This window comes from Micropterus dolomieu, linkage group LG08 (genome assembly GCF_021292245.1).
Source record: "Micropterus dolomieu isolate WLL.071019.BEF.003 ecotype Adirondacks linkage group LG08, ASM2129224v1, whole genome shotgun sequence".
NCBI lineage: Eukaryota > Metazoa > Chordata > Actinopteri > Centrarchiformes > Centrarchidae > Micropterus > Micropterus dolomieu.
The window spans coordinates 22329757-22345069 of record NC_060157.1 but is presented as its reverse complement, the minus strand read 5'-3'; the positions used below and the strand labels follow the sequence as shown (position 1 = coordinate 22345069).

Below are 15313 nucleotides of genomic sequence, written 5' to 3'. Positions count from 1 at the left end.
TCCATGAACTCTTTTCCCATTACTACTTCACCACCTGCAAAACACTGTTTATCTGCAGCACATTTTTCAAATGCTAACACACTGTGTCCAAATCTGTTCAAAACACGTTCAAAACAAAATGTTAGCAAATTTCCTGCATATTTTGATATATATAGAAAATCTTTGCAGAACATTTACATCCATTTTATGTTTTAGAGAAATATGTGTAATGTTTTGAATGTGGTTTTACTGTAAAACTGCAAGCTGAGTGGGAAATGGGCTAAGCAGGAAATGTGCTTATATTTTAGCAGAATTGGTTCAAGGGGATGGTGCATCAATTATAGACTGTGGTCATTGGGTGTCACGTACCAGTGTTAACTATGTAAACAACTGAAAAAAGTGTATTGCAGCACTGAAATGTCAGGAACTTCTTTTCTTCACAAGTAAATTACTGAATGCATTTCTGATTCTTGTAACACATACTATAGTACAGTCAATAAAGTGAAAATATGTTACAGATTTCTTCCATTTTTTTCTCAGTCGCTTTGGTACATTTGCTAAACTATTTGTATTGGTAAACTATGGCTAAACTTTTGATGACAAAGATTGAAAATGCACAAGGCTGTACTTTTTCTGTATGGCATAGATCAATTTCAACAGTACAGAGTTACAGTAAACATTGCAAGAGATTGGACAGGATTCACAGTTACACTTTTACTGTATGCACTGTAATTTGTTGACACCATGTCACTGTGATGCAGAAGACTATTTTACAGCACTGCATAGCACAACGGAAACAATTACAAAATAAGAGATGGAAACATGAAAACACCCCCTCAGGTTGATGTTCCTGTCTATTGGGCCACAGATTCTTATTCACAGCACAACAGATCAGAACTTCATCAATTAACTGTAGGACACGTTAAAGTCTAAGTCTAATAGACATATGTAGGAAAATGCAGATTATGATGTGTTCAACCATTTTGCATGTAGTGACTTACGCAATGAACTTATGTCTAGATGTTTTGGGGGGTAAGACTACTCAACAAAGAACCAGTATACTGTAATACATTGTGATCAACATGACATACAGTAAGCAATTGATAATGATTTGCATAAATGTGTAAAAGCATGTGCAATTTGCAATATCTCAAAAGACTGAGAAATTGCTTTAACATATGATGTGCACAAGTGACTAAATGATGTGGAGGTAGAACAATTTTGATCTGAGAAATGTATCAAAGTGACTGAAAACAACTGGATTCTATAATGAAATACTGATTTATATGAAAATATCAGTCACATTTCAAGGATAAAAGTTCAACAAATGTAAGTAATGCTTCCTGTTGTTAGTGTTTTGTAGGTCAGTGAGTTATGAGTGACAATGTATGCTTTCTGAGGGGGTATTGTTGCCAGTGTTTTGGCTGAACTTTATTTTGAGGCTTTTATATAAAAGTGTTTTGGTGGTTTGAGTGACTTTTGGAGGAAAGATTAACTTAGCAATTGAAAAAAAACAAATGGCATTAATGTAACTGATGTTTTTAGAATAAGAAGAAACTTTTTTTCTCTCTTTAAAACAATCAGGTTACATTACATTTGCTTATTTAGCTGATACTTTTATTCAAAGCAACTTACATTTGCTAAATTCACTCACCGGCCACTTTAAAGCATAAAACATAAATGCTAATAACACATATTGTAATCTTACCATGAGATCCACATGCTAAATAATCTTATCTTTACTGCAGAATCATGAGGCCAAACGATGCAAACATCGTGGGCAATGTCCACGGCGGTATCATCCTCAAGATGATCGAAGAAGCCGGATGCATTGTTGGCACAAGGCACTGCAACACACAGAATGGGGTAAGAAATAACTACTACATTCAGGCGCCACTCTACACTATTTTATTGTACTGTGGGTAAATAAAGATTGCAGGACTTCTCTTGTTGAAATGTTAATTTTTAGTAGGAATTTGTGAATTGGGCTAAATTATTCTTTCCAGCACCTTAATAAACTATATATAATATAATGTGCATAGTAGTCTGCAAAGCAGAACTTGTTATAGCACAATAAATGTCAAAGACTCAAGAAAGAAAAAAATTATTATCATTACGTTTATTAACCAGTCTTTTATAATTGTGGATGGGTCATTGCTTTACTTTAAGGGATTTAGAGTTAAATGCCTTCAGGACTACTGCTTTAGAAAACATAAAATGTTTATAAACACGGTTCATTCATTCAATTTCAGACTGTATTCAGACAGTTGCATCTCTGTGGTGTGGCACTGGAGACATTATGGTCCAATATCTGTGAATACAATCGTTTTTCCTACTGTGCTCCTGTTTCTTCCCCTGGTCTTGCACTTACTAACTTTTACAGTAAAGAATTAAAAGCAGTTCAGATGGTGAAAGTGAAGTATGTCATTGATGGAAATTGTCTTCCATTAGCCCATCTGCCTTTGCCTTAGATTGTCTGAGACTATATGTTATTCTGAGACTATACTGTATGTTTGTATTATGTTCATTTGTATATAAGTACTATTGTTATCAATGGAATGTCCCATGATAACGTTGAGAATTTACCATCATGCAAGCCAAATAAATACAACATGGAATATGAGATTTTGGCTATATAAACAATTTGGTAAAACTTCAGAGCTTACAGTTTTTTTTTCTGATTGCTTATGCTATCTTCGAAAAACTCTAGACATTAACCACAAAACCTTACACCAAAAAAGCAAAACATTAAACATTTTGCACAACTATTCTTGCAAAAGTCTTCTTTTAAAAACTGTGTTTTTGCATTTATACAGTACACACAAACCATCTTTTTTGGAACACTTTTATCTGTATTTTTTATTTGTCCTGTAATTCTCTGAGTCTGCTGCAGGTATTTGCTATGACAGTCTTAACAGTGTGACTCTGCAGCTCTGGGGTGACCAGATACTGGCTTTCTTGCAATTCTGCAAAAACATTTGATTGATTTTACAGTAGTGACAGATTCTTTTCATTAAATTTCATGCAAATTACTGAACCAGTACCAGAGCTGTACACTCCTTTTGAAGTATTGAGAGTTGGAGCGAGAGAGGAAATTGGATGATACCTGCAACGGTATAGCAGCTCAGATTTGGTTGAACCAAACTCAGCCTTACTTAAGCTCATCCGATGGTTTGACAACTTGGTCAACCACAGTCATTATGATTTCATCAGTTATTATGTTCCTGATTCCTCTTCCTCTTGCACTCCCCATCGTATCCTTCTCTCTCATCCCACTTCACCTCGTCCTTGTCCTCCTCTTACTTCTTTAACGCCTCGTCCTCTTTCTCATCCTTATCCTCCTCTTCGTCCTCGTACATAATAAAATGACCGAATCACACCAGTAGTGGATTTACAATCTGACAAAAATTTCAGATGCTTTTTAATGCTGTTGCTTCCTGTTCCGATGACAGTGGAGGGTGATGAAAGTCATTGTTTACTTAATGGCATCTTAAAAACTAACCTTTTCTTGTGAATTTATGTGCGATATTTGTGTAAGTTTTTGCTGTTTCTACTCTCTAGGACCGCTGCTTGGCAGCTCTGGTTCGGGTGGAGAAAACAGAGTTCCTGTCCCCTGTGTTCATTGGCGAGGTGGCCCACGTCACCGCTGAGATCACTTACACCTCCAAGCACTCACTAGAGGTGCAGGTCAAAGTCATGGCTGAGAACATCCTCACAGGTGATTAATATTGATGTTGGCATATGATACTTTAACAGCAGGTACATGCCACATACTAAAGGTTAAGACACTCTTTAAACTGTTTGATAATATGTTCAAATGAGTAATGAAAAATTTTAATTCTAGGCAGATTATAAAAATTATGTCTTTGTTTATGTAGAAGTAATATTCATAATGCGGATTTCTGAATTCTGAGTATTTTGTTTAAACCTGCGCAGTGGCTGCCACCTTTAGCCTCATTCTTACCCTCGTCACTGCAGAGGAGAAAAAAGAATGACAGAAATTCAGGTGCACATTCAGGTGTATTCAACAGCAGGAAGACAAACACACAAACCTAATATACACGCTTGTAAAAATACTTATACCTACATTATATCTGTAATAACTAGAACAAAATCGTATGGTCTCTTATTCTTTGCTAAAATGCACCATTTTAATAAATTTTAAATGTTTCACTGTGTAAGATCTTACAAAGACAGCACTAATGTAAATTTACAAAGTGTCACATCTGCCTTAAATTATTTTTACAGATCTAGTTACTGATTGTCTAACAAACTCAAGAGGTCAGTAGATAGCAATCATGTATCAGTTACAGTAAAGCAGCCGCACAAGTCTTGTCATTTTGTCAGTAATGTAGGCAAGTGAGACATGTAAATTGTTCAGTCACTAAAAAAAACATTGACGTATTACAGTTTTAGGCTGTGTTCAGACTGCAGGCCAAAGTGACCCAAATGTTTTTTTTTCTCATTTTCTCAGACCTGGACGTGTATTTATCAACCTTCTCAAAGTGCCATTTTAGTGCTGAGAATTCATGAAATGTTCCCCTACTTTCAAACTTAAGTATAAAAGCAAGTTATCAAATTTCTAAAAGCTAAGAATCACTCTTACTCTTCCATTAATTTAAGACAGCTTGAGAGGTCTCTCAAGTAGTTTGGGGTTGCCAGTAGGGGCTTGTGCTGGCACTGTGAAGACAGAGACATGGGCAAATCTTTCAGGAGATGAAGAATGTTTTGGAATTATCTAATGACGCGCAGTTGGTTATACAGTATCGTATGGACAGAGCAGGCATCTCACCACTGACTTTACGCAGCAATGAGTTTTCAGCTAAACTGAAGGTGGTGATGACACTTTGTTTCTTTGACACAGGACAAATGCAGCTATGCTGATGATTTAGGGCAATCACAACCATCAAAAAGCCTTACAGCTCTACACATTGTCACACGTTTTATCAACTTCCCAATAACATCCCTCGTAATCCAACAGAAGCAAACACAATTCATGCAAATAGCCGGCTTCCCAGGAGTAGTAGGCACAATTAATGGCACTCATATAAAGATCATTGCTCCCAGCATAAACCAGAACATTTATGTGAACAGGAAGAGGTACCGCAGCATCAACACACAAGTTGTGTTTGATGCAGACTACAACATGTTGGATGTGGTACCCAAATGACCTGGATCTACTCATGAAACGCGGATATTGAATGAAAATGGCCTGAAGCAGCTATGATATAAAGGATAATGTTTTCTCTAGAAAATTCTTTATTGTGTATTCTTAATTAAGGAAATGATCCTTGCCTATGTCATCATCCAAAATCCTGTTTGCAGCACAGCAAAGTGTCGTGAATCAGCTCTGAGACTGACACTTAAGATTTAGTCCTACCCTTCACTCAAATTAGGACAAAGATGCTGGATAACTAACTTTTAAGCTCAGCTTTGAGCCAAGATTTTTTTTACTCTTAATCTCTTCTTTCATATGTGGTCCAAATATGAACGCATGAAGGAAGTAGCCGAAAGCAGCTGTAGATCATAGCAGATAAAATTAATTGAAAGTAAAGGTAACAATTTTAGAAACTATTAAGCAAAGAAATAAGGATAATCTAGTCTATGCATTTGAACCACAACAACATACAGTATGACTTTCAGTGCAAATAATGTGGTCTAATCAGTAGCCTGTATGAAAGCAAACAAAATGTGGTTTTGGAAAACAAAATAATTTAAATAAATCAACATAATTATAGGTATTTTGGCAACTGCAACACAGAAATAAACAGGATAAACTATGAACTTTATATCCAGAGCCTAACTTAGGCTCTGGATATAAAGGCTACATAAATGGTGACATTTATGAACATCAAAATGTCGTTTTTACACGTAGGCCTATTATAAGGTGAAAAAGTGAATAACTTTTGCAAACTTCATATCATGGGATCATTTTCAATTTTCAAATACATGCATTTAACATAGGCCTACTATAACTTGAAAACATGATTTTTAGCTCACACACTGGAGTCTGATATGAGCCTTAACCATTAACGTAAGCCTATTGACTTTTTTTTCATACTGCAGCAGATCCTAATGAAACAGAGTTGTTATTGTTGGGTCAAAATATACTACAATTTTTAGATTTGTATTATAATTAAGATGGTTTAATTTCCCTATGCACCTGTTACTATTTATTTTACGAGTGAATGTAAGCACAGGTGTTACTAATAACATTATTGATGGCTTTGCTCTATTTAAGTTTTGTTATTTACACCTGTGCTTTTCTACTTTTACATGTCAAAATGTCTTCCATCCCCTTTATTGCTGTCAGTGGTGACAGTAGAGATGACAGGAAGTGAAGGGAAAGAAAGCTGGGGAATGAGATGCAACAAAGGTTGCCCTGGGAAGCTGCGATTACATAGTCAACGACCAGACACAAATTTTAATTTGCACAAAATTTCACACCCTGCTACACCAAAGCACCATATCCTAATATTTGCACCAGTTCATTGTCATGTGCTATCTGTGTACAGTGGTTGCTCTGACCCTGCCAAATGCTGGTCAGGCACTTATAATTTCTTATTAAATTTAATTAAATTTGTTAGTCAGAATAATTTTGTCTGTACTGTTCATCTCAATATGATGCTCAAACTCTAAATCAGTAAGTGCCATGAATTTGGCCTTATGTGGGCTGGAAAAGTTATGTTAAATGCTTTAAAGCTAATGTCGAATCATTTATACTTACTGTCATTAGGATTGCATATAGGCTAGTAGATTTAAAGTTTTTATTATAAGTTAACAAATCACATAACCCATTATCCTACTATGATTTATTTGTGTTTTTGGTCAGGTTTTTTTAAAAACTAGAATCAGAATGAGTCCTAATGGGGAATACTTTACTTAACACTTGTGTCTGGTATGGTCAGGAGGAAGAAAATGACCTCACTATGATGTTGCGCTGTTTGATCAGTAGAGGGCAGCACACAATAAGTAACACAGCCCTGAGAAGCATAAAATATGAAACACTGCTTTCATGAGGCGCTGCATTATGTGACGTGACAGGGGAACAGAAACCAAGAGCCATGTTGGTATTCAGTTTTAGAATGTTTGCCAAATGATGCAGTCTGTAATTCTTGTTTATTAACACACACGCACACACACACACACACACACACACACACACTGCCCAGAGTCCTTTGAGTAAAGACGCAGGGAGGATCACATTGGGCTGACCTAGTGATATCTCTGAACCTTTAAATGCCAGTGGCAACAGTGAGGCACGGCCCGACCAAATGTAATGTAAAGTGCTAACTATATTGCTAAATATCAATGGGGGAGAGATGATGTCTACCCCTATTAATACAGGTCATGGCATTGCTGTTGTGAATGAGTTTCAGTAGCATAGGGAAGGATTTCTTGATATGTATGAAACCTCACTTTGTGTTAATTTTCTTTTTTTTATGAACTTGTAGTGAGAATTAGAAGTATTGAAGCATCAGAGCAACCTGTTCGTTATCAAGAGAGTCAGAGAAAGAGACTGAAGGAGTGAGAGAAAGGCAGTTGTGAGGCGGGAGTCAGACAGACATATTTGTCATATGGGCAAAAAGGGAATGGAATGAAAGGGGAGAAATAGTGTGACTAGGGAAGAGACAGAAAGAAGGATGAAGGAAAGGAGGTGTGAGAAACAAAAGAAGTATCCCCTAGACAGCTGTTGCCCTAGTAACAGGCCTGTACTGGTTGGTTGGCTGGTTGCTGGGCTGGAAGCAGGTTGACGGAGGCGGAGGCAGAAAAATGAGATGACAGGTGGAGAGCAGCGTACATACATGCATACAGGCATTGGTGCAGACAGCCTGCTACAGTACGTGGCCTGCCAGGAAGGACCCCGAAGAGGGGAGATGAGGAAGAGAGCTGATGGGAAGACTACTCTCAAGGCACCATTTGGCTCTTTTAATAAGTGCAGTCATGACATTTGAATAAAATGGAATCAACAGTTTATTCCTGTAGTCTATATTTATTCATAAATATGAGGCAAAAACAATGCTAGAAACAAAGCAAGTCTTGTAATCCCTCTGTATTTTGCCAAGACTTCCTGAAATACTGAATTATCAGATATTCCCACTTTTAGAAGCATAAAGCAACTTAAAGTTAAAAATAAATTCTCATCATATTAACATTTTATTTCAATAAGTGGTTGTCCATTATTCTGTAATAAAAGAGAAACAGCTGCAATCCTCAGTTCCACAATTCATTTATATGTTTTAGTATCAGAAAATGTTTTTCCTTATTTTCAGTGCTGTTCATAATGTTTAAAATATATGTTCAGTGTCAGGGCAGTGTGTGTGTGTAGTGCAGATGAGCGTTTAGCTCCCCCTTGTATTGAGAGCGGGCGTAGGGGTGAGTTCCTCTGGGATATCAAACTTTGCCTGAGCTTTGTTGAGCTCTCTAGAGGCTACATGGGCCAAACATAACATCTGTAATGGGATGTGCTCACTCTATAGCCCTGGTTATACCTCTGTTGTTACTGTGATTGACATTTGACAACATCCTGTGTCTGACTAATAAAAAGAAAAGTACAACAAATATTATCCAGGACTGTGTAAAGTGAGCAGATTAGTTTATGTCCTCAAATCAGAAATATAAGCAGCAGCAACATTAAAAGGGGAGCCAGAGGAGATGCTGCACCTTGGTGGTCTCTTAGGTTATAGGTTATAGATATAGGAAGTAGGTCATGTTGTATAGGTGTGTGCATCTAAGTCACCACAGCTGTTATCCAAATAAACCTGTGCGTGTCCATGTGTTTTAATGGATTTATTTCTATCCCAAACTCAGGAGAATTGTCCGTTCATACACACAGTGTGGAGCTGTGTAAACAAATGGTTGAGCACATGTTTTGAATTGTGTACATAGTTAGGCTTTAGACGGCGGGTTTGTGCTGGAGCTCATTCATTCGTCAGTAACTGTTTGAAAGGTTACATTAGATCTGTTTATTTGTCTTTGCTCTTGCATTTAGATGCAAAATTTTGCAGATGTGTGTTTGCGCATTGCACATGTATGTATATGCATAGTGGGTGGGTGCATCTGTACTGTATACATGCATGTGTGTGCATGGGTATCTGTGTGTGATTTCATCAGTGTTTGGCCCTTTAAAAGGTTCCTGCGGGGCCGAGGGTGAATAGAAGATAACGGGAGCAGACATTATTTGCTTCTGTCATGTCGGCTTAGCGTCAGGCCTCACACACTGTGGCCCAGTCAGACACGGACGCCAAGTGGATGTACCTGCACACATTCTCCGACGCGACGCACGCACGTACCCGACACATACTGACACACACATACGGTTGTGTAGGGACAACCTGCGTGCATACAGAGCCTAATATACGCATGCTGACACATTCTAGAAAAAGAAGTCGCACACCTACACTTTCTCACACCCACACAGATGCACACTGAGCACACACACTTCCATTCTTTCTAAAAGAAGTCTCAAACTGAGGCAGGACTGGCAGGGTTTTACATGTTACCGGCTAGATCTTTACCCAGGCAAAAGATGGTGGATGGCTTGAACATGAACACAGAAGAAGGAATTTTACTGTTTGGTTGTAGCCTGGCATATGTAGTTTCTGTTTATAATTTTGTGCACTTTTGTGAACATTAAAAGCATCAGCTTTTGTGCATCAGTGCACGTTTTCCCAGCTTTGCGTATATGTAGACATGTATACTCCTTGTATACTGTGGCCTTATGTATATTACGCTCTTTTTGCATGCATCTATGTATTCGTGTTTATTCCATGTGAATGTGTATTGGGGGAGGAGGCAAGCATCCAGGTTCCACAGTCAGTCAGGCAGCATCTCGTCAGGCAAGCCTCAGTCACGGCCCCCCAGGGGAAGGCTGCCTACTGTGGGCACGAGCCGTGATGATTGTCCCCGCTGGGGGGATTGCACATGCGCACTTACATACACACATGCACACTCACACACAGACCCACACACATACACAGATTTGCATATACCCATGTATGTACAAACATGCATGCACATAGTCACATCCTTTATGAATAACATGGAATCACTTTAGAGATCTTGTGCTCAGGCGCACACACACACACACACACACACACACACACACACATACACACAAGCAAAGGTCTACAGATGTGAAATTGCTACACAAACAAACACCGACCATTCATGTATGAATACTGTGCACAGCCACACTTGTACACAAAAGTCCCACTGAGATAATAATGCATGTATTGGATGCAAACTCAACAAACACTCACATACACACATGCATAGAAGAGCTGAGCGCAGTGCACTGTGGGTTGAGGCTTAAAATAAGCATGACAGTTCCTGCCATGATCCCAGTGGGTCACACAACTGCATGTACTGAAAGAGTTCCACGTCAACATACACACATTAGGTTTTTTATTAAGCTCTCCAGCTCATTGGACACAAACATATTCATGCTTTTCTTTTTATACAATTGTGCAGTCATGAACACCTTCAGCAGGAGAAATAAGATGTGTAAAATCTATCAAATCTAAATGTAAGCATTTAATGAAAGATGGAGACTTTTGGAGAACAGAAGAATTTCCTGAGGGCATAAATGAGGTCTGTAGCAGGACAGACACTACAGCGACAGGTCATTTGAGTACAGCAGAAAAGTATGTTTACATAGAATCAATCTGTAATCCATCAGCTTTTGAGCAGCCTTTTGTTTTACATTTGGTTCTCTCAGTTCTGAATTCTGCTTGAGAAGAAAGCTGCTCACAATAACAATATACAATACTTGTATTGTAAGGTTAAAATATACTATAATGCTTAAATTGAGTATTGGATGTTCTTTTTCATTCAAAATGCTCCGTCCCCAAACTCTACTCCTGGCAAGATTTAATCTTTTTATACCGGATTGTAACATCCCACAGTGGGACTGTAGTCTAGTTAAAAGTAATGGAGCCTTGGCTCAGCACAATGGAAAATCTGTGGTTTTGATCATGGCGATCAAGCACTAAAAACGATCCTTGCTACGCTGTCTCTGAGCCTGGAACACGCTGTTCAGAAAGGAGAAAAGAAAACAAGGATTTTTTTCTGCTCAGAGGAAGAATGAAGGTTAGTGGGTAAGAGTCCAAGGAGAGAGCAGAGCAGAGGGGTGAATGAGTAAAAGACGGCAATAAATCAAATGACGGTGCTTGAGCTGAATAAAATGGTTGAGGTCGAAGTAGAAGGAAAAGGGAAAGAGATTATCGAGAAAGGGAGGAAAAAAGGAGCAAAGGAACAAAAAGAAGAGAGATTAAAGGTTAGTGCAGACTGGGATTCAGGACTGTTCAAAGTCTTTTAGAACAGAAAATGTGCACTTAGGAAATTTCAAGAATGGTATGAAGTAATGATTGATGCCTTAAACTTAGATTAAAGGGGTTTGGATGATGCATAAGTAGTGCTGGAGGGATGTTTCATCCACTTACGCAGCCATGTGAATACTCAAATCAGTACCCAAAAATGCTCTAATTCATAATTAAATATGACAGAGCATAGTGTTTGAGAATTCTGCTGCATATCATGTAGTTAAAAAAGCACAGTCTGCCTGTGTGTCTAAGCCTGCTCACCAGCAACAAACAACAGCTTCTGGTGCTGTTTGTTTTGTAGTTAATACCTGATTTTCTGGATTTTTATCCTGTAATCAGATGAAAGTTTAAAGTTTCAGACAATCTATTTGATTTGTTTTGTTTTTTGCTTGTCCTACAGCAGATTGCAAGTTGCTGGCTTTTGTTTCCATTGTTGCTTTGCGATAGCTATTGCTATCAGCATGCTTTATTACTGCTTATGGTAAAGTGCTTTCTGTTTGCTGACTTTATACTCTTAAAATCAGCCAAGTGATGCTAGTTGTTGTCTGTGGTGTAGTATCCTCCTGCTCACAAGAAGTTGTCATCATGCATGTTCCTGCACTCAATGCACTGCTGCACCAACACACCATCGATTAAAAAAAAAAATAAAGTACCTGCCACTGCAGGATGCTATTCTCAGTGGTCATCATAGCTGCCAGAGTGTTACATTCATAGAGCTCCTTGTCAGTTTGAGTGAGCAGATTTGTGGAGCTTGTGTTCAGGGTGGATGCAGCCAAAACCTTCCTGTTCACTAATTCATTAATGCTAACTAAGTAAGCCAGCTGTCCCTCCTGCTAGCTGAGACCCCTCCTGACTGAATTTAGAAACCAACACATATAATAAATCCATTTCTCAGTATTGTTTAAATTTCTCTACAGGCATTTTGCAATACAAAAAAAAGGTGAATGGGACTGAGATACATATTCTACATGAAGTAGTAAGGTACATGTTATGACTCTGGTCTGTCTCAAGTTGGTTTTCCCTTAACAACGTTCATGATACTGAACGCATGATGAGGAGTAATATGTGCTCTTTTAGAGGGCACACTATTAAGGTAATAAGGACAAGTCGATGACATGGTCAAACAATGACATTGTCTTCTTTTGATGCAGAGGGATTTGGTATTCAAAGCCAGTTCCCTGGTTACATTCTGGTCAAAAAGGTCGTCAGTCGGACTGGGAATGGTTCTTAGCCGGATGTTTTATTGCAGCGCTTCACCCTTTACCCTCCGTCCTCCTCTTCCTCCCTCTATCCTGAACACAGTTCACATAAAAGGTCCAGCAGCAGCTAAAAATAGACTGGAGTCACTCAGTCTAGGGTTAGATAGGTAGAGTTAAGAATATGTAAATATGCCTTTCTCCTGTGGGCAACTTCCTGGTTGCTGGCAAGGGTGGCTGCCTATGGGAGGAGGAGGAGGAGGAGAGAAGCGCGGTTGGCATGGCAACGTGGCCCAGCTGTCTGCACAGTTTTAACTCGGGTGTAAAATGCAAATGTTATTCCCCAGGAGGAGCCTGCTTTAAGTCGCTTCTCCCACGCTGTTCTCTTAACTTCACATTACCTGCTGGTCCTCAAAGTCTGGTTCACCTTTGATCAAACACTCCCAATCTTCAGTTTCATCAGGATTTCTTTATTTATGAGATGTGCTATTTTTATATCCATGTAGATACAGTGCACAGTTATACAGCCTTAAGTGTTTATGTATTTGACACAAGTAAGTATAGTACAAATATGGGCAAAACAACAATTAAAGAAAAGTTTTTTATTAGAATAAAAAACATTACTTTTATTCCATAGCATCAGATAAATAAATCTGAATATAAACCTTATTAGTCCTAGCTATGTTCATCACATGGTGCAGCCACAATTAATAGCCTTTAACACTTTAAGACAGTGATTTCATTTGAACCTGCTGGCCTGGTTCTGTCTTTAATCTGTGTGCCTCCCTTGTGTGCCATAACAGCACAACCTCAAAATAGCCTCCCTCTCTCTGTTAGTGAATTAAGAGAAAAGGTGTAGGCAGAATAGAACAGATATTGCCATGGCAACCTCTTTGCCTGATTGCTATGAGATGTGATTTCCACGAGTTTTGTCTTCTGATCTTCTGATTCCTAACTTTCTGTAGGAACGGAGAGCTAATGCTACAGCCTCCAACCGCCAAAAAGTTTTGTCCATTATATGGAGATACATGGAAATGTCAGATCTTAAATCCATTCACAGGAAGACGCATACACAAGAGGAAAAAGATATTCACACACACAACTAAAAATATTTAATATCCAGAAAAGCACAAGAAAATGAAACACAACTTTAAATATCTAACATCTAATAACAGTTAAACGACTCAAATAATTGTCCGTTATTTCAAAAGTAGTTCTAAAAATTCCAATAATGAGCATTATTTACTGACATTTCTTATCATGCCATGTCACTTTGCCCCAAAGATTACTTTAGACCTGATCTATAAAAAATTCTCAGGATTTCAGTGGTTATATTTGTCAGTCCAAATGAGGATTGGGGGAAAGAACAGAACAATAGTAAGAAAAACTAAGAAATCATTTATAGCGATTATCAACAACATTACTGACAACCACATATATTCAGACGTTGCACTGAAATTATGTAAATCTTTCAGTTGAAAGTCTTATATTTTCACCTACATTTTAAAAAACTTGCTTATGAACACATATTGAACTGTCATGGAAGACAACACCTCACCAACCGAAACTACACGCTTCGTATAGAAAGAATGAACATTACAATGTAAATATTTGTACACAGAATGTAATGAGTGAGATACCATTGTATTTCATCCATCTTATAATCACAACATGAAAATGCAGGAAGTTCAGAAAATAGGGATTATGCTAAACCTTGCACTAACTGAGAGACTGAGTTTAGTGAATGTGAGCATGTGTTCTGAATAGACATGTATGATTGTCTTTGAACAAAGACCTCATTTGTTTTCTGCTCCTTTGTTTGCAGAAGAGAGACTAATCTTCAGGCAGTGCCACTAGATTTGTTAAAAACTGGCTTTTATTGGGGTCTTAATGAAAGTGTCTGTTTTGACAAAAGCTTTTTGTTTTGCTTAATTGTTGTTTTTTTAAAAGACATGTCAAAACTTATTGTTTATTGGTTTACAGTCACACTCTGAGAAAATTACGTCAGTATATTTGGTGGAAGAAAGCTGTAAAGATTTCTTACTGACATTTTCCTCGGTAAGAGAATTCAACCTTTTTTCTGTGACTGCAGGTGCCAAAAAGCTGGCCAACAAGGCAGCGCTGTGGTACGTCCCCTGCTCTCTGCAGAATGTCGACAAGATCATGGAGGTGCCGCCCGTCAAGGTACATGGAAACTTTGTTGCTCTGACCTTCATGGACCGAAGTTTGGCATTTTACCTGTCAGCTTCTCTCTCTCTCTATCTAACTCTGCCCCTCCATATATATCAGAAATGACATGACCAGAGGTCACCGAGAGGGGATCCATGAGAGAGGCCGTCTGGTCAAGATAAAAATATTGACATTTAACGGTGTGAAAAATCAATTTCACTTTGTCTTGAATGTCGGTGTGGTAAAATATTTTACTTATACTGCATGCAGCAATGCAGAGACAGATATTTGAGTGGAAGTGTACACCTACACCTGTGCATGTGTTCATACTGTATACGTTCTGTTTGTAGTATGCCAGTGCAGAGGAAGAGGAAGAGGGCAGAAAGCGCTATGAGGCTCAGAAGATAGAGAGACTGGAGACCAAAGCGAGAATTGAAGAGATGGTGCCATCTCCGCCCAACCCAGGTAACACCCTGCCACAAAGGGCTCAAATCAAATCCTAACATGCAATTAATATACAACAGAAATCTGAGTTGTAAACCAAATTCTTGATCCCAGATGGATTGAAAGACGTTACACATCTCAGCAGAAATTCTTTCTTATGTCTGTTATGATTGATGCAAACGTCATCAAAAGTGGTCATTA

General features: G+C 38.3%; 1 protein-coding gene and 1 long non-coding RNA gene across 3 annotated transcripts in view; one reads left to right on the top strand and one right to left on the bottom strand.

Moving 5' to 3' along the window:
* The window catches only part of acot7 (acyl-CoA thioesterase 7), a 65223-nt gene that overhangs the window by 9502 nt on the left and 40408 nt on the right, over positions 1–15313 (top strand). For both annotated transcript variants that reach the window (XM_046057597.1, XM_046057596.1), the window contains exons 2-5: positions 1728–1845; positions 3541–3697; positions 14592–14683; positions 15019–15133. In XM_046057597.1, the coding sequence (XP_045913553.1) occupies positions 1728–1845; positions 3541–3697; positions 14592–14683; positions 15019–15133 (482 nt within the window). The remainder of the gene's footprint in view (positions 1–1727; positions 1846–3540; positions 3698–14591; positions 14684–15018; positions 15134–15313) is intronic.
* LOC123975821 overlaps positions 1–15313 on the bottom strand; it is a 34723-nt gene that overhangs the window by 3348 nt on the left and 16062 nt on the right. The window contains exon 2 of the long non-coding RNA XR_006826166.1: positions 1688–1826. This is a non-coding gene — a long non-coding RNA (uncharacterized LOC123975821). The remainder of the gene's footprint in view (positions 1–1687; positions 1827–15313) is intronic.